General features: G+C 37.5%; 1 protein-coding gene across 5 annotated transcripts in view; it reads right to left on the bottom strand.

Annotated features, from left to right (window-relative positions):
- CYRIB (CYFIP related Rac1 interactor B) overlaps window positions 1–20143 on the bottom strand; it is a 150608-nt gene that overhangs the window by 7167 nt on the left and 123298 nt on the right. For all 5 annotated transcript variants that reach the window (XM_059901878.1, XM_059901876.1, XM_059901875.1 and 2 more), the window contains 7 exons: window positions 17363–17484; window positions 13164–13269; window positions 6742–6878; window positions 5194–5271; window positions 3087–3203; window positions 2029–2108; window positions 265–391 (listed from right to left, as the gene is read on the bottom strand). In XM_059901878.1, coding sequence (XP_059757861.1) covers window positions 265–391; window positions 2029–2108; window positions 3087–3203; window positions 5194–5271; window positions 6742–6878; window positions 13164–13269; window positions 17363–17484 — 767 coding nt within the window. The remainder of the gene's footprint in view (window positions 1–264; window positions 392–2028; window positions 2109–3086; window positions 3204–5193; window positions 5272–6741; window positions 6879–13163; window positions 13270–17362; window positions 17485–20143) is intronic.

Here is a 20143-nt window from a genome sequence, read left to right as displayed (position 1 = left end):
AAATATGCAGAAGTATCACTTATCAGTATTGAGGAGATACTCTAAAAGACAGTACAGTTATCCTTCAATCATTCTATTCCATCTGTATGTAGGCTATAAGAAATACCGCAATACCGCAAGAGAGAGGAAACCAAAATCCACTATTATCACAAACTATAAAAATAAATTCTGTGACAGAGTGCAGCTTGCCAGCTCTTTAAATAAAAGCCTATGGTTTCCACTTATGGAAATTATTGGTAATTATATAAAACAAATATAACTTACATCAATTTTTGAAGTTTTGGCAAATGCTCCCACTGGATGTACGTGGTCATAGAGTATTATGACGCCTACCATTACCCTCAAGCAGAATGACACTGTTTCTTCATTTGTAAATCTGCTTCTGTATTCCCTGGAGGGTAGAAAAGATATGGATGGATGAGGCACATCACAAACTCATGAGCTGACTGACGCTCAAAGTTGTATTCTGTTGATATCTAAAAGGGACGCTAAGCTTATAGCCCCACCTTCTCTGCAATGAGATTCCCAGAGAAATGACGGGGGTGGAGCAGTTATCACTTACATATTCTGGTCTCTCTATGCACGTTGGTATATTACCCCTTCTGCTTAGCGGAGATGAGACAATTTTAGAGAAATCAAAAGTGGCCCAGGGACTTCCCTGGTGGCGCAGTGGTTGAGAATCCACCTGCCAATGCAGGGGACACGGGTTTGATCCCTGGTCCGGGCAGATCTCACATGCCGCGGAGCAACTAAGCCCACGCGCTACAACTACTGAGCCTGCACTCTAGAGCCCTCGAGCCACAACTACTGAGCCCACGTGCTACAACTACTGAAACCTGCATGCCTAGAGCCAGTGATCTGCAACAAGTGAAGCCACCGCAATGAGAAGCCCGCACATTGCGATGAAGAGTAGCCCCTGCTCGCCATAACTAGAGAAAGCCCGTGCGCAGTAACGAAGACCCAACGCAACCAAAAATAAATTAAAATTTAAATAATTTATTAAAAAAAAAAAAAAAAAAGTGGCCCAAAGTAAAAGTTTGGGGATGGCTGCTCTGAAAGGCTGTCATCACCAATATGATGAAAAAGCCACTAGCATCACAGAGAAAGTACATTTGCTATTTAGGGGCTAAGTTGATGTAAACACATTATTGTATTACTGGATTTTAATTTCCTAAAATTCAATTACATTCTTCTCTCAAATGGGAAAAAGGAAATAGCACTTTTGTCTACATAAAAGGCAGCATGGCATAGCAGAAAGAGTCCAGAACCAGAATGGAGACATCCAAGCACACGTGTGAGGTCAGCTACTGTGCATCAGCCCCTTCATTTCCCAGGACCCTACTCCCCTAAATGAGAATGATGATATATGATGATTAGCAGCTGCCCTCTTACTTCATAAAGTTTTCCAATAAGATGAGCATAAAATAGTGCTTTGGAAAATAAAAAGCTCCACAAAACCTGAAGTTATCTAGTAAAACCATATATTATTCAGGAACACAGGAGGAATTCTTTCTGCCTGCTGACAGGAAAATCCAGACAGACAACACTGTGGTACATGTTACAAATGGCTTGAGAGGAGGAACCCAGAAGAGAATTTAGGTGAGTGTTGGGTTTTAAAAAAAAAAGAAGACTGAGACCTAATATTGAGAGAAAGGGATAAGTAGAACAACTCTAGCCCTCTAGGAAAAAAAGGCAAAGTTCTCTATGAAAAGGGAACGATAATGTTTATGAGAGGCATAACCAGATGAGCTTTTAAGCTCTTCCCCTACTCCCAAAAAAGCACACAAAAAATCCCTATTCTGAAGAGTCTAAGTCAGTCTGACTGGTCTGACACACCTGAAGATCAAATGTACTTTATATACTTAACTAGAACTTACATTAAGCTGTCAAATTATTTTAGTTTTGTTCATATGTTAGCATTACATACTTGGGATATACTTTATTTCCACCTTCCAAATACAACTTATTCACATCTGGACAATCATTTCAACAGGACTGTTAAAGTGAAAAAGATCAGTGAATACTCACGGTGTTTCAAGCATGACTCTGCACACACTAGCCATGGTGCTTAGACAATCTGTGGTATTTTCTATTGGTAAATTTTTATTCTGTAAAAGTGTATGGAGAACAAAAAAAGTAAGAGTGACAAACAGTTATTACTCAAGAAAAATTTAAAATCTAGCAAAACATGAAAAATTAGCAACTTTAAAATTTGGTTCCTACTCTTAATTTTGTTAAAAAATGCACTAGATTCTAGGTACTGTCCTAAGCTCTGAGGATACAGCTATGAGCAAAACAGCTACGAGCTTCCTTTCTCCCAAGAAGCCCTTACATTCTAGAGCTGAGTGGAAACAACCACAATATGCAGACAAGGCCTCATAGCCACAAGGTACTTGGATTTGATCCTACAAGTACTGGGAAGTCACTGGAAACATTTTAAGCAGAGGAGGAAGGGAATGTGGTTTATGTCTTAAAATTACTTGGCTGCTCTCTGGAGAAAGGACTGCAGTGGGTCAAGAGTGGAAGAAATAAGAATAGTCAGAGCATGAATGCAGAAATCCAAGTGAAAAGTGGTGGGCTGATCTGGAGAGGTAGCTAGAGGTAGCAAAGGGTTAAGTTTTCAGATTCAGGGTATATCTTGTAAGAAGAGCCAATAAGACTGCCTTGCCTGATGGAGTGGATATAGGGGGTGAGATAAAGGAAGGAATTTAGGATGATAATCCTTAAGTTATCTGCTTGCACAGTGTTACTGTTAGTTGAGATAGGGAAAACTGGAGAAAAGGCGGGATTGGGAAAAACAATCAAGACTTCGGTTTGAAAAAAATTTAAAAAAATAAAAAAAAAAAAGACTTCAGTTTGGTCATGGTACTACTGAGGTGTGGCTTATACATCCAAGGGGCGACTGCAAATAGGCGGTAGATGTGCACACGTGGGCCTCAGGGAAGAGGACCAGACCCAGTGCACAAAGTGCATCTCAGTCTATCAGCTTAGATGGTCTTTAAAGTCATGGTCTCGCTCAGATCATCCTATCTTCAGACAGGCAGAAGAGTAACAACACAAAGAATAACTTCCTAGGCAATGCTTACCTCTGATACAAATTTTGTTGTGGCATCACTTAAGGTTTTCAGCATTGGGGTTGCCTCAGCATAAAACAAAGACATTCGATTTGCCAATTCATTATTTACTTCATTTTCTCCTTCTGCCTGTGTGGAAAATAAAGACACTTGATATCAGTTCATAAGTTATTAAATAACATTATAAAAGAGCCTAGGCAGGGTGCCCATCTAATGCTTGTTAAATTAATCCAATAAATACTCTTATATTGTAGACCCTCAAATGCACACAATACTTAAATACTCTTTAAAAATAAAAAGATTAAAAATAATATTAAGCCATTTTTAAAAAGATTAACTTCTTTAAAAATATTTTAAATGATATTAAGCAATTAAATAAAACCTTGATGTACACAAAGGATCATCCTAAATGCTATGGAGGATGGACCGATGCCTAGGACACCGTACCTGCCTCTACTAGGAGCACGTAAGTACCCGCACAGCAGCCACAATGACATGCTAGGAGACAAGGGATCAAAGAGGGGGTGAGGGGAAGACTAAGTTAGACTGGAGGAAACTAAAGTGGACTCATGGAAGAGTTTTTTTGTAGGTGATGATGGGCAGGCACACAAGGTATTCCGACCAGTCGGGCGGAAGAGCACGCTTTCAAGAGCTTGGTAGAGTGTAAGTCAATGTAGTCAGTGTAATAAGGGACAGCAACTACTGAAAGAAGGGCTGGAAAGCAAAGCTGGGGTAGGACTGAATCCTAGAGTAAGTGAAGTCCTAGCTTAAGGTCATATTTTTCTTCTATATGGAATGCGGAGCCACTTACAGTGTCAAAAGAAGGAATAACAATTAAGTCAATCTTCTAAATAAATTTAACTAATGATAGTGGGCAGATTGTACCAAAAAGAGACTGTATGTCAGAAAATAAGTTCTACACCTATTATAGAATGGTTGCCAAAAAGAGAGTGCGTATTAGGCTCTCAATTGGGATAGAAGTACAAAGAGATGGAAAGGGGGGCAGTGAAGAGGTGTGAGAGAGATGTCACTTGACAACGACTGGATTTACCTATAATTACTGAGAGCAAAAGACAGTACAAAGATGATTTCAATGCCTTTGCCCTTGAAGCATGGCAGGATGGCTATAATAGAGGATTGGGTGATTGTATTTTATTTTATTTTACATGGTGAGTATGAAAAAGACAGATGATAAGGTCAGCCTCACAGAAGAAACCGGTCTATGCAAAAGCAAACTAATGCATATACCAGAGGCTTCATGGAAAAGAAATCTTTCTTCCAATCCAGGCCTGTCTTAGAGCAACTACTTCATAAAATATTTATTCAATGGTCTCCTTTGGTTGTTTTTTCTTTTAACCTCTTATGCCACTTATCACTCCTTACAATCTTATATAGTATTTCTTTATTAAACTATCTACTTGAGGCCAGGCCTGATCCTAGGAATTTTCTGTTTTTCATACCAATTAGCACAATATATTGATAGGTCCTCAAAATATCTAGAGAAAAAGATAGTATTTTCTTCATATTTAAGGTTTTACTTATGGCATTTAACATCCTGGAGAAAAGGGTATTAAACAGCTTAACACGAGGAGAAGTCAAGACGCTAACAAACCAGAAGAGATGCTATGCTGGCCAAGCAACAGGCACAGAAGCCATTTCCCACACAGCCACGTCACACACGGACGTGCTCGACGTCCAGGACCTCACTTTCCCTTCCTGCCAGTGTTAGTATTTCTCCTGTCCCTGGTCAATTTCTCCCCAGGACTCTTCCATTCTAAGAATATGGGGACAAATAACTCATAACCACTAATTCACACAATTTTCGTGCAGTTAAAATGAGAATACAAAGAGGAATTTTGTAAGTATCAATGTTATATAGGCAAAAAGCAATTTTACTGAATTAGTTATGGAATAAGGGACTGGGTGGAAAAATAGGTAAAAACAACATGGTTTGCTACATTTTGCTCTTTCTTCCCACAGCTGTGGATGCCCATAATTACTAACTTTACTACTAGCTTTAGCTGTATCTGAATGAATGAATGCATGAACAAAAGATTAAACTGAACAAATTGAGAGCTGAATTATTATTACCACCCTGTAATTCAAAGCATTAACTTACTGGAACATTATTAATCCTCATACGACTCAATGTTCTTCTATAATAGCTGAAATCATTCTGTATGGCAGGATTTGTCATCTAAAGAAGATATTTATGAAAGAAAAAGGTATTATTTACGAAATATAGTACACAAATTAAGCGAAAGATCTACTAAATAGTTATAATTAGTTAAGTAACATTCCCTAATTTGTAATATCATCTTAAGAACTAAAACCGTTATCATCCAAGATGACTATCTGCACTTAAGTTACATAACACCGTATTCAGTCATTACTGAACATAGAAGACTGTGCACACTGTTTTTCAGTCACAGTCAGTATACTTTCTTTCTTTCTTTTCATTAATTTCAGGTAATATACTAAAAGGTTGTTTACCAAAAATGATATTACCAAATAAACAAAAACAAAAAGGAATGTGTAGGCACTTATTTTGGGTTATTACAATAAAGTATATATATGGTCAACAGGGCAGTCTTCAAACAGACTAAAATTGTATATACAAATCATTTGTGCTCAAAGTATTAATAAAAGAGAATAATTGTCTATGATACAATGTTGATAAAATGCTGCAGTTAGGAATCCAGCTCTTCCACTCTCTAGACAAGATACCTGAGGTGCTGAAAAGTCAAAGGACCTGCTTCATAACTGGTTACTGTGCCAGAGCCTAAAGTGGAGCTAAGGTCTCCTGATACGGAATTTAATGCTTCTTTCTTTACACTCTCACTCCTTCCAGCAAAAAGGACATTTATAGGTAGGTAGGTAGATAGGAAGGAGGGTGGTGAGAAAGAGAGAGGGAGAGAGGGAGAGAGGGAGAGAGGGAGAGAGAGAGGGAGGGAGGGAGGGAGGGAGGGGGATGGGAGAGAGAAAGAAAAAATATCTTAACATTTTTATATAGAACAATGTTGAAAAAAGTGGGGATGAGCAGAAAAAAATATATTAGAAAAAGTGAATATTGTTGTTTCAGAGATGATTTTTAAAATGAAGTTAAATGAAAACTGATGGACTTCCCTGGTGGTCCAGTGGTTAAGAATCCGCCTGCCAATGCAGGGGACACGGGTTCAATCCCTGGTCCAGGAAGATCCCACATGCTGCGGAACAACTAAGCCCGTGTGCCACAACTATTGAGCCTGTGTTCTAGAGCCTGCGAGCCATAACTAGTGAGCCCGTGAGCCACAACTAATGAAGCCCACGCGCCTAGAGCCTGTGCTCCACAACAAGAGAAGCCACCGCAATGAGAAGCCCCCGCATCGCAATGAAGAATAGCCCCTGCTCACCGCAACTAGAGAAAGCCTGTGCGCGGCTACGAAGACCCAGTGCAGCCAAAAAATAAATAAGTAAAATAAATTAAAAAATGAAAACTGAATATTGGGTAATTTGCTGTTTGCTATGTATATACCAAAAGGCCTGCATAATTGTTAAATCCTGCATTTTTGCTAAGGACCAGCAGGCATTTAAACACATTTTAAAAAGGTCTCCAGGCATCTCCTCCTAGTGCTCTTTGAAAGACTCCTGATTTCCATAACAATGAGGACCAGCAGGACAATCCTACCTTGAGTTCATCAAACCGGAGTGTAAAATGAAGAATTTCTGCAAACTGCTTAGCAAGAGCCTGCTCTCGCTCTAGATGCTGGGTAGGAGAATACGGGGTACTTGTCAAGGCTCCCAGAAGACCTCTTAATGCTGCTTCTAAAGAATAAAAAGATTACAATGTTGTTTGTATCTGATATTTGTTTATTAAAACGTGAGCGATTTTAAAATGTTTTGATTTCAATTCCCATAAAAGTAAGGTCTCTTTAAAAGCCAGATTATCTAAACGTAACACTCAAACTGAATACTGTTTACTAGAATAGAAACCCTGAAGTGACTCACTCAATTTCTGTAAACACAAATTCAAAATCATGCGGAATGTGAATTTGAATGAGATACCAGGATCAAAGGACAAATTTTATATTATTTTCACATTCTACTGTGTTGATTTTTATGAAATGGTAACTGTTACTACAGCTGAGTAACTTCTTCAGGGGCACTGTGGCCACAGAGACAAATCGGTACATGGGTGTGAATGAATTACCAACTTCACATACTTTGAATATGCTGTTTATTTATAAACACAAACTGCCTTCTTTCAGTTACTAAAGGAAACCAAATATTTGCTTTAATAATTAGCTCTCTGAGTGTTTTAGAACTTGGTATCTCAGGACCATAATATAAATATTCTAATTTATTATATAAATAAAACTGTTCCTTTGAAACAACTGCTACTTTTGGAATGCCAGACGTAGCACTTTATTTTATATTCCATTTAAAAATGGAAATACTGACTGCACTTCAAAAAAAAAAAAAATCACAGAAATCAAACTATTTCAGTTACAGATTGCAGAATCAGAAAACAATGGTAGATCCTATTCAGAGAAAACAAGAGCTTGCAGAGTTAGATGGTCATCTGACATTTATGAATAAATGTTAGATTAATAAACAAATATTTATTAGTGATAACAAATTTATGTCAGATCATCAACCTTTCACTTAAAAAATACCAACTCTACCGTTTATGAAGACCCAATTATGAACCAACATTCATACTTATGCATTTAACCTAGTCTGTCATTTAACTTCCACCATCAACTATGACATCGGCATTACAGATGGATAAACTGAGTTTCAAAGAGGTTAGACCCCCAAGGGTATAGCTCATAAATGCCAGGTGTTTCTGATTTCACAGCCCTATTTTTTCCACCATAATAAACCGTTTCTCAAAAAAAGTGACATTCTAACTAGCCTTCTGCAACCTTATAAAAGATTAATTTACTGATCAGTACCAACAGTAAGTACTCCTTATGTGTCTATTATGTGGCAGGTACTGAGCTAGACACTAATTGTAATCCACACAGTAACTCCAAATGATAGCTACTATCTTTTTCTTTATAGTAAGTCAGAAAATGTATTGATGGTCTAACATGTGCCAGGCACTGGGGAAACAGATGAAGATGGACATGCCCTACGCCCACACAGAGCCTAATTATACAGAGAAGAGAGACAACTTACTACAGCTGGGATATGTGTTAAGAAGGAGAAGGGGGGCTTCCCTGGTGGCGCAGTGGTTAAGAATCTGCCTGCCAATGCAGGGGACATGGGTTCGAGCCCCGGTCCGGGAAGATCCCACATGCCGTGGAGCAACTAAGCCCATGAGCCACAACTACTGAGCCTGTGCTCTAGAGCCCGTGAGCCACAACTACTGAGCCCATGTGCCACAACTACTGAAGCCTGTGCACCTAGAGCCTGTGCTCCACAACGAGAAGCCACCGCAATGAGAAGCCCACGCACCGCAACAGAGTACCCCTGCTCGCCACAACTACAGAAAGCCCGCATGCAGCAACGAACACCCAATGCAAAAAAAATAAATAAATTTATTAAAAAAAAAAAAAAAAAAAAAAAGAAGGAAAAGGGCACAGCACCGTGGGAAGGTATAAAAACGGGACCTTACCTAGTTCAAGACTCAGGAAAAGACCTCCCTGAATACACGACATCTGGGCTGAGACTGGACTGTGCACTAAGAACGAGCAGGAGTTTGCAAACAGGGCAGGGAGCCAGATCCTGAACTGAGAAGAGCGTGACGTAGTAGAGAAACGCACGACAACCAGTACAGGGGAATGGAGAGGCAAGAAGCAGAGGAACCTAAGACTAAAACAACATGAGGACCATCTGTGTGCCACATTAATAAGCACCCTGGCCGTGTCATCAAAATGTCCCTGGAGAAACTATTTAAGCAGGGTAGTGACATCATCAGATTAGCATTTAATATCTCCACTTCATCTGCAGTGTGGAGAACACATTGTGGGAGTATGGATGGCTTATAGAGGTGCAAGAGTGGATGTGAGGATCAATTAAAAGGAAAAAAATTTTGGCTCTTTTGAAAAATGGCTTACTTCTCCCAATACTCATCTCATGTGTCAGCATTAATGTAAGTGGAAAAACAAAGTTTGAGAGATGTGAGAACAGGAAAAACCATTTTAAAAACAAAAACAAAAAACACCAATACTGTTACAAGCTGTTAAAGAAAAAAGAAATTCTCATTTCCTGGATCTGATCCAGCCTCAGGGTGAAGTCCAGCATCTACAGTGCTCACCGCTCTGGGGAAAGGGAGACACTCCTCAGCCCCACACCGAGGGGTGAGTCAGGTCATGGCTGACCTGGGATGGCCAATGACTGGGGAGAACTTCTGTCCGTGAACGGCTGAAGTCCTCAATGGCACATCTGCCATGAAAGAGAAACTCAAAATGATAAGGCTGCTTACTTGCCTTTGAAGCAGCTAGATCAGCCTGGGGCCCTCTGCTGATACAAGACAGTCCTACTAGACTACAGTACCCTGCGACAAGAGGGGAATCAGAGACAGAGGATCTCAGAAGGTGGCTCAGGTCTCTGGCTGAGTTAGAAAGAAAGGGAGGTCAAAGAAGAGACGATGTAGGCATTGGTCTCTCTGATGAAGCTCCTGAAACAAAATCATGTGGTTATGACTCTTACAAAAGGTAGATGGCAAGGAGGAAATTAGTGGACTACTTAAGCCCTAAATTCTGGAAAACATTAGCTGGTAAACCAGTGCAGAAGCCAAAGTTATGTAAGAAGGCTGCAAGGAAGAGACTGAATGGAGAAATACTGACAGATCAGTCCACAAAGCAGATCCAGAAGGGGAAACAACGGATGACTAGGAAGAGAAGGCTCCTTTACAGACAAGAGCCATATATTCTCACCAACTGCCAACCATCCACTATCAAAGAGCACTCTTTGAATCCCCAGAAGACAACCCAAAGGATATGGAGTGCGGGGGGGGTCTGAAACAGCCAAGAGGTAATACCACCACTGTCGTGGGCACTTCAGAACCTTTTGAACAGATTTTGATAAATTTAGCCCAGTGAAAAGGGGTCAACACGTTGGACAGACTCACGCACTATGACCCCTGGAGGTGGCCCCTATAAGCCCCTGGAACAGGAAGACTGAGGAGACACAAAGCAGTTTATGTACTGTCTGGCCACACAACCTTCGCTCAGATAGCTGCCTCAACTGGGAAGGCCTCAGACTGAAACAAGCAAGTACAGGATGTTTCCCGTGCCAGCAAGGTTAAACCATGTTGGCAAAGCTCAGTGTCTTCCAAATTAGTCAAGTGGTCCCTTCCCTGTCCGTCTACAAATATGCAAACCAGCAAGGGATCAGCGTCCCTCTTCTGGAGTACACCCCGTGGTTTATCTGTAGTGCTTGAACCAAGCAACCGTCTTGGAATTCTGAAGGACCACGTGCATCTTCACAGCTGTGCGGTGCTCTGTGTGCTGTCTGTGGTGTTTATCCTCATCTCTGGCTCAACAGTGAGGTAGGAAGAAAAGAGACAAGAGAGGTTAAGTGGACTTAAAGCAGAGGGTTCAACTGACTGGAGGTCCAGATCGGATACTGAAGCTCAGAGAATTTAAATGATGTAGCCGAGGCCACACAGCTAATAACTGCAAACAGAGGAATTCAAACACAGGCCATTATGCCTTGAAAGCCTAAAATCCATTATTATTGCTTCTCCTGAATATCCGACACATATTTGATATATCAGATGTACGTATTCATTAATCTATCACTTGCTCACTCATTCAACATTGAGTTCCTATCACATGCAAGCAAAGACATGTACCCTGTCAGCAAGGAAACTGGAAACATTATAAACCAGGTTACTGGCCGAGAGATGAGGAGTAAACCACCAGATCTTAAATTTGTACTTTGTTCATACCTTTACAGAAGCCCTAGACTACACAATGAAGGTTCAAGGCTCCCACATGACAGAATAAAAAACTGACAGCTTTCTACTATTACCTGTGTTACTATATCCTCTGCTGAAATGGAACCCAGCACCTGTGCCGAAACACACAACACTAAACTGATGTAATTCCAGTAGTTAAAATATGAGAAAATATGTAAGCCTGATGGGTTTGGTCTATTTTATAATTATTCTTTTTTTTTTAACTGGCAAATGCTAAGAAGCCAAGATGAACTTGAGTAGGACCTGAGCAACATCTAAAGCAATTTAACTTCAAAAGCATCTAGGAACTAGCAACACAACAAAACTCTAAATAAGTAGTGAAGATAACTAAAATGAAAAGACCTAGGCTCTCTGAGGTTACAAAGCTACAGACTACGTAGACACTTGACTGAAAGAACTGACTGTCATGCTCCAGGAAACTAATTGATAATTCTTATTTCTAGTAAGAAAAGGACAATTTACACAAACACTTCTATCTCAACTATTATTTGTCTTTGCATTTAACAGTGTATACTGCATCTAAGGAAAAATAGCAATTCTCTTACTTTTTAAAACATATGGGCGTTTTAAAAAAAACAAAACTTCACAGGACTTCCCTGGTGGCACAGTGGTTAAGAATCCGCCTGCCAATGCAGCGGACACGGGTTCGAGCCCTGGTCCGGGAAGATCCCATATGCCTCAGAGCAATTAAGCCCGTGTGCCACAACTACTGAGCCCTCGCTCTAGAGCCCATGAGCCACAACTACCGAGCCTGCACGCGGCAACTACTGAAGCCCGCACGCCTAGATCTCGTGCTCCGCAACAAGAGAAACCACCGCAACGAGAAGCCCGCGCACCGAAACGAAGAGTAGCCATGGCTCGCCTGTGAAGAGAAAGCCTGTGCGGCAACGAAGACCCAAGGCAGACAAAAATAAATAAATAAATATTTAAAAAAATAAAAAGCTCAAATTAAAAAAAAATAATAATAGAACTTCAACTTTGAAGCAGAGGTTGTAAACACAAATGGCCAAGTAGCTAATATAAAGACATAAAGAGAGCAAGATATAAAAAACCAGGATGCAGTAGAGACCCACTGCAAACTAGAAAGCACATGCCCTAACTAATGGACACAGAGTCGGTTTGCCACTTAGCTTAGCCAACTGAGAGGCAGATCCATTGCTCAACTGCTAGCTAAGCTATGGATTTTTCCAAAGCAACCGAAGACTTAAAACACACACAACACAAATAATTACCAATTTTAAAACCTGGCAATTAATCAGGAATTTCTAAAAACCATGCGGGCCAAACAAACCGTATCTCAGGTCTAAATTTAGCTTATGAGCCCCCAGTTGACTTCTATCTTACAGTACTGGTTTCCTTATCAAATTGTATGTACTTATTTAGAATATATAACACATTTATATGATTCAAAAAGCAAAACTATATAAAAACACGTATCAAAAACTTAAACTGAAATGTTTCAAATTTCTGACACACATCTATACCACTCCTCCCCTATGCTCCCAACTTCACAAAGTAAAGTTCTTCCAATTTACATCTTTCAAATTACACAAGCAGCTCAATAGCTAAATCTTACCTGTTCTGCCTCCTCCTTCTCCAAGAAAAAGAACTCCAATTTTGCTTATTCACTGTATTAAAGGCACAATTCTGATCTCTGAATAATTTTTCCCATGTGAGGGAAGAAGCAGATGGTTATGAATTCTTGTTACTTAACGACTCCCTCGATAACTTCGCATATAACATTAGCTTCCTATTTCTCATCTTGTACAGTTTTAGGTACATGAACCGATCATAATCAGCCATGATCTTAAGAACACAAAAATCTAAATAACCCAGGAGACCTTGGATTAGTCCCCACACATGGGAAAGGATGTGCTATGGAGCTGGAGAGAAATTCTACCAAGCTGTTTCCCATAGTAGCACCCTGCAGGCTGCAAAAAATCAGAAATTTCCTTATGGAAGTCAAAATTTGTTGAGGAAAATGGTCTAAATAAATTGAACACCTGGTTGAACAGGATGATAGGAAGATTGTGCTATAATCTCATAGTCTACCAAGCTGCTTTACCTATGAAACATATAAGTTTAGCAATATGAACATAAAATACTGTAAATAACTTCCAGTATCAATAACTGTCTTTTTCACTAGGCAAGTCATAATGACAAAACTTTCAACTTACCTAACCTCTGAGAAAACTCATAAAATTTCTTTAATTTGCCTACTAGTGGAACAACTGCACCCCATGCCTTCTCTTGCAACTTCTCATCTGCTGGATGTTGGATGGCCTTCAAAATCCAAAGAATAAAAATAGTTAGATTTTTTTTAAAATCACAACAGTATTATTTTTACATTAAAATATAGGTTTGGGCAAACACAGGAAACCCTGGTACAGTCCATGAAATTCAGAATAATGGACCCAGAAATGCTAAGAGTGGCCTTCTCAACTCCACGGATACTTTAAACCTATTATAATACAGTCTTCGTTATTCTTGCAATGGATATGGATAGATGGGAAAAAAATGACACAATGTATGTTTGTTAGGTATATTATGCCTTGATACTTTTTAGAGCCACAAAAAGAAACCAAAATGTTTCCAATATCACAGACAAGCTTTCTTAGAAATTCTTTGTTTTAAGGATTATTTTCATAGAATAAAAGGAAACCAAAAAAGGCAGGCAATAATGAAATAAGACCCAACTCTGGGAAAAGGCTAATAAACTTTCAATCATTCAAATTCCAGGGTCCAAACTAGTTTTTAAAAAGTTACCAAACACTTAAAAACCTAAATCAGCCTGAAAAATGTGATTCAGAAATTGTCACTTATCCCCTCCCTGTAACCAAAATCCTATTCTGGAGTCTAAGTTTTTTTAGGTTTTCCTGAATGAGGTGAAAAACTAGCTTCAAATGTGAAAGGAGAGAAAATAAAACATAATCTAGAGACTCTAAAATAAACATGAATATGCTCTTTCTCTGTCCAGTCTTCCAAGCCATCAGGCAATCATTTGTAAATATAGAGGGTTATTCCCAAAGAAATATACTTTCTTGCTTTCATCTTCCTTTTGCTTACAGATGCCTTTCTTCATCGTTTTTCCACACCTTGGTTTGCTTTCTCTAACATCTTCAAATGAGCTAAACACACCATCTGAAAGGTGAAACGCATAACCAACTCCTGTTTATAACATATCAGAAATCTAAATGGCACATTTAGATTTTCCCAAGACACTAGTACTCTGACTCCATCCATACAAAACCAAAAAATAAGAAAGCAAAATAAAACTGAAGCCAGATAGACTTAGAAGATGCTTCAAATAAATTAGCTACAAACTAAATAAATGGGCTACACATTGTTTAAGCAATTTGCTTTATAAGCTTGCCACTGTATTCAAATTTTCTTGATTTTTTTTATATAAACAAATAGGAGTCTGAAATGAATCCCACTTATATGACTATCTAGAAATATTGTAATGTTAAAGAAAACCAGACATTACAACATGTAACAACCCTTATTTCACATTGTATTAATGTGACTATTTCAAAGGGACTGTGATAGTATCCTGATGTATATGAAAAAATCCTTTTAGCCTCAAGTGCAGTCTCAACGGTTTCATATCAGGTAGTAAAAATTTGTTTATTACTTGGGAAATATGCATATAGATAGAATTTTAAAATTTATTTTCTTCTCCTCAGAAGTCTATCCAACCTTTCTTGCAAGGATCTAAAAATGATTTTCTAAATATCAACTCATTCTCATAATATTAAAATGCTCCGGCAAATGTCACCCATTTTCATAACTGAATAGAGTTAACTATTTCCCTGGCCCTGCCTTGCCTGGATTTAGAACTGAAGACACTGTCTGCTCTTTTATGACATTTTATGGTTCTCCTTATAATTCTGATTCTTTCTCCTCTCAGATCAGTTTTACTGCTGTTAGATAACATTTCTGGTACAGCACCCATCATAGCCCACCATGAAAAAGGGCCCTTAAGTAAAATGTCAATGGTGAGGTTGTCATGGAGCAAGTATTATAACTTTCATTTTCAAAAATGTTAAAACTGTTATGGATACATCAAAGCATTAGGAAAAGTTCTTATTTCCCTCTCTAGTGGTTTATTCTAGAGAATAAGCTTTATTTATTTAATAGATTATATCTTAAATCAAATTTTATTCAATTTTAGAATCATGTTTAATAAAGTACTATTTAAACAAATATATATATAATCCACATCATTAGCATAGTAATAACAGTAAACTCTCAGTCTATGTTCTGTGTGTCAGCTTCTATGTGTCTTTGCTGATGGATTATCTAACTTTATCCTCAAAACGACTCTATGAATTGCTTCCACATTTTTGCTACGATGAATAAGGTGGCCGTAAAGGTTTTTACATTTACCTCTCTCTCGAATGATAGCCTTTTGGAGAATATTTTCTAAAATTACGTATCTGATAGAAGAGTATAAATAATTTTACACATCTAATTTTATACCTTGCCAAACTGACCTCCAAAAAGATACCATTCTACAATACCACTTGCATTAAGACTACCTGTTTCTTCATAAACCAACCAATATTAAACTTTTAACACTTTATTACTGAATGCAGTAAAACTTCTTGACAGTGATGGGCATTTATTGTAAACCTGAACATTTTTCTATTGTGTGTTTTCTCATAGGTAGAATGGTTGTTCTACTAAGTCAATTAAGTCTTCACATTGACCTATGGCAGTTTTGGTAGTTATATCTGTTCTTTATATATTTGGTATATACTCAGCTTTTATATGTTTAGGGAACTTGAAATTCACAGAAATGGTTACATGCCTTCATTTACTGAGATCTTAAGGTTTTACTCAAGCTAATAATATTGGCAAGATTAATCTAAAGCTCTTGCATTTATTTCTTCAACAGTTACTAACTGCTTACTAAGCACTATACTAGGTGCTGATAACACAAAAATAAGTAAGAAACCAAGTTTACCCTCCTCAAGCTAGAGGTACAGCAGTGGAGATACAGACATCATATATCAATGGTTTAAAAAAAAGTGATGGCTACCATAAAAAAACATGTGCAAGGTGCTATGGCAAAAGAGTACAGGGAAGTAGAAGATTATTGGGATTTGAAGGAAGGATAGCAATTGAACAGGAAAAGAAAAAAAGAAGGGCATATTCCAGACAAAAACAAAGGCAAGTAACTGTACGTACGTGAGACACTCAGGAAACAAGCAGTCCAGTGAAGGAGAGGTAAAACATGGAATTCACATTATCTATAACTTCCCTGCTAATGACACCACCAACTGCTAATCTAAACTAGACACCATGGAATCATTTAACTCCTCCTTCTCCTTTACATTAAACATCCAGTCAATCACCCAAACCTGTGGCCCCTCAGTCCAAAACACTTAGTGACTCAGTGTCTTCAGGTGTGTGCGCTTATTTCTTCCTTTACTAGTACTCCAAATGTCATTAGAGGAATCAGGTTCCATATGGTCTGTAAACCCAAGAGATCAATCCTTGAAAACCTCTGCACTATTAGTTACAGGGAAGAATAACAGAAACACAAGGGCAGGAAAAAAATGAAGCAACAAAGTGTGAGCTATGCCTTCAAGAAATGTAATGAGAAAAAGAGAGATAAGGTCCAGAGGCCAGGGAGTTTCTTTGGGTAGTACAGGACACTTGAGTATATGCGTACATGCACCGGGAAGGAGTCAATAAAAGAAAAAAGAAAGAAAATGTAATTAAGAGAAGGAAATTAAAAGAGTAAAGTTCCAGAGGAGGGTGGAGAACAAAGGTAGAGAAGTTAGTCTTGGTAAGAAGTAGAGACAGCTTCTTCTGAAAAAAAAAAACAAACAATCAAAAACAAAAAAACCAGAAGAAATGGAAAAAAAGATGGATGGAAACCTGGATAAGTTCAGAGGTTTGGGAGAAGAAAGCTGAGGGAGACCACACCAAACATTTGCTCTGTGGTATCAAGTCATCAGACAGAGTTGAGGGGGTCCAGATCACAAGGATGGTTTCAGCTTTCTCCTCGGAAGCTTAGGAGGAGCAGAAAAATAGACTGGCAGGACCAAAAAAAGCCACAGAAAGTCTCATGTTCTCCCCTCCAAACACAATATAAATAGCCACCATGGATACTGTAAATTTCAGGTGTGAGAATAAACCAAAAAAATAAACTTTTCTTTAATATATATAAATTACATATTTATAGAACCTTGTTTTCCTTTTACCCCTTATATCACTGCAACCACTTTTGAAATAATACAAGTGATCTTCCTTTAAATAGAATATTTAATATGCAAACAGACAATAAAGTATAGAAAATAACAGAGATTAAAAAGAGGGACATAGTAATTTTTAGTTTACTGGAAAATGTATAAACATGCTTTACCTCTCGTATTTCATGGCCAGCTCCTCTGTATGACTGCAAGTCCTCCAAGATGCCTTCTGCATCTTTTAGTACTACATTCACCTGATTATAAATTTCCTTCTCAGACTCTGTAGGCTGGGCATCTAAATAGCAGGAAAGCACAAGAAAATTTAGCGTCACATGATTTTTTTTTTTTAGTACGTGTAATAACTCTAAGCATTGATTAATCCGATTTTCTAAAGATGACTAACATTTTGTCCAGTGCTAACTTTGCACTTCTTAGAAAAGACTGACAATTTTTCCATAGTTCTACATTTGAATAACTATCCTCAAGTTTGTAAATATCACAAAGAAGCAAGGGGACACCAAACATTACTATTTAAGTTACAAATCATGACGTGGTATATTAAACAAAAAAGGATTATAATTCAAAAATTTTAACTGTGAGTGTTAATAATCACTGCTTCTACTATATGCATCACTAACAGTAATGACTGTAAATGTATGAGTAATGATCTATTTTAATGCAACAGAAATGAAAGGCCTATTAATACATCTTGCTCATCTATGGTTTAAGACATAAACTATTTTCCTATAAAGTTCATTTTAATGACTGAGTTTTGATATAAAAAAATTAGAAACTAAAAAAAAAAAAGGTTTTAGATGCTCCTTTTTTCTAAAGACCTTTATATTCTATACCAATGAACTTCTCTGCTGATGAACAAAAGGTCCAGATTCCTGTGCAGAGGAGTTCAAACTATGAAACTGCTCCAGAATCACTAGGCTACTAAAAACTAGATACTTTAAGATACAATAGTATCACTGAAATTTTGAAATACTAAAGCAAAAACCGAGTTCCTATACACTTGGGACTGAGTGAGAGGAAAAATGGAAAATTATACTTATAAAAAACATAATCAGGAACACAAACATATGGGCATTTCCACTACCTGTGGTGTTAGCCACAAAACATAGGTTAATAGATGAATAATTCTGGATTTCTCTCTGTTAGACTCGAGGTGACAAAAATCCCATTTTCAATACCTTGGTCATTTGTTTCTCTAAGGATAAATCTTTTTTATTCAATACATTTGATTCTTTTTTTGGGTGGGGGAGGGGAGAATTGGCCACTCTGTGATGAAACTGAGTTTTTCATAAATCTTTCCAACTAGACTATATCCAATACTACAGATAAGGCATAAAGCACTGAAAATAATGAACATTATGATTACCATAATGTTTTAGAGAGCAACTTTGATGTCAGAATTCCTCCATGCTAAAATTTTCTCTTACTCTGGAGGTAGGGGAGGCAGACCAAATTTATAATACGAATTAAGAACATTTCTGATAAATCTCTTGTTCACCAATCATATAAAACTACTACCTAGAATTTTCTGCACATATTCCACCTCCCCATAAATACACAACGATCTATTTATTCCTTTCCTTAGAAAAATTTTACAAACTTAGTTCACACATGAAACTAGGAGTCCAAATGCCTAAAACCTGTAACTTTATTTTGTGCTTGGGGCAAGTCATAATTCAATTCCATTTATTAAACCTGCCAACTAGTCAAAAATATACCATTTATATTTTTTAAATTAACAAGTACAGTATCAAATTTTAATTTCAACATACTTAAGACATTACTACAGCAACAATAAGTAACATTCACATGCAAAGCCAACTTAAGAATTTGTGTTTTCATATCTGTTCCCTTATTTTTCAAATTTCCTTTCAGAAATCATGTATTTTTTTTTTTTAATGAAAATGTTATGACAAAATAATTACACAAGAGGAGTCAACTGAAAAATTAAAAAGACCCTGTCTGTGTCCAAAGCTATAAAGGTATTACTAGGAGCAAATACTGATATTATAGTTAAATGATTTTTTAAAAATCAGAGTTTGTCATTTGGTAGTAGTATTTTTTCACATTTAGCCAGACCATGTTCTCCAAAGTCATAGTTAGACACACACTAAAAAAAAAAAAGGTACACCTCATAACTTTTATACTTACACCAGATGCAGTAGAGAAAAATAGTTTTACATGCAAAAACAGCAGTTTTATACTTTTCATATGGAATTGTGAAACTACAGACATAACATCAATAGTAGACACATATCATAGTTTGAATTCATGAAGTGGGAATTCATGACAAAGGACAATATTTTGACTATTATATAGTAAAAGATATTTGTGAAGTTTGAACATACTGAACTATGTATTTTGGGTGTGGTGACTAGCTGTTAACAGAAAAATATGACACTGAGAATTACATACAAAAGAAACATTATCAGATAGATTTAAATAGACCTTGGAAGTGGTTAATAATTATTAAAGGTTTAATAAATACCAAGAAATTTAAAAATAAAGGAGAAGATTCCAGTTTCCCCTAAGGGTGGAAAAAGTACCCAGCACCACACTGATTAAACATTTTTTAGACTGTCACAGGAAAGTCACATTTATAATTTTGAAAGCTGCTGAAGACTGCTGTAGAGATGAAGACAAACAGAAAATAGCAGACAGGTAAGCACTACTTTACTGATAGCAAGTCATGCAAAAGGGTGAAATACTAGGGAGGGGAAAGGACTCCATAAAATAAAACATTTTTTTCCAAAAATGGTATCATATAATACAACCAAGACTTGTCACTTTGATTTTTCATAGCAAAAAATGAAAACTTTTATTACTTGAGGAAAAACATATCACTTAGCCAGCTAACAGACGGACATTCAATTGATTGCAAAATGTATCTACTATACTACTGAGAGTAACCATAGTGATTACTCATCAAGCTTAGT

This window comes from Balaenoptera ricei, chromosome 17 (genome assembly GCF_028023285.1).
Source record: "Balaenoptera ricei isolate mBalRic1 chromosome 17, mBalRic1.hap2, whole genome shotgun sequence".
Lineage (NCBI taxonomy): Eukaryota > Metazoa > Chordata > Mammalia > Artiodactyla > Balaenopteridae > Balaenoptera > Balaenoptera ricei.
The sequence above is the reverse complement of the archived record's forward strand: the minus strand, read 5'-3'. Positions and strand labels throughout refer to the sequence as shown.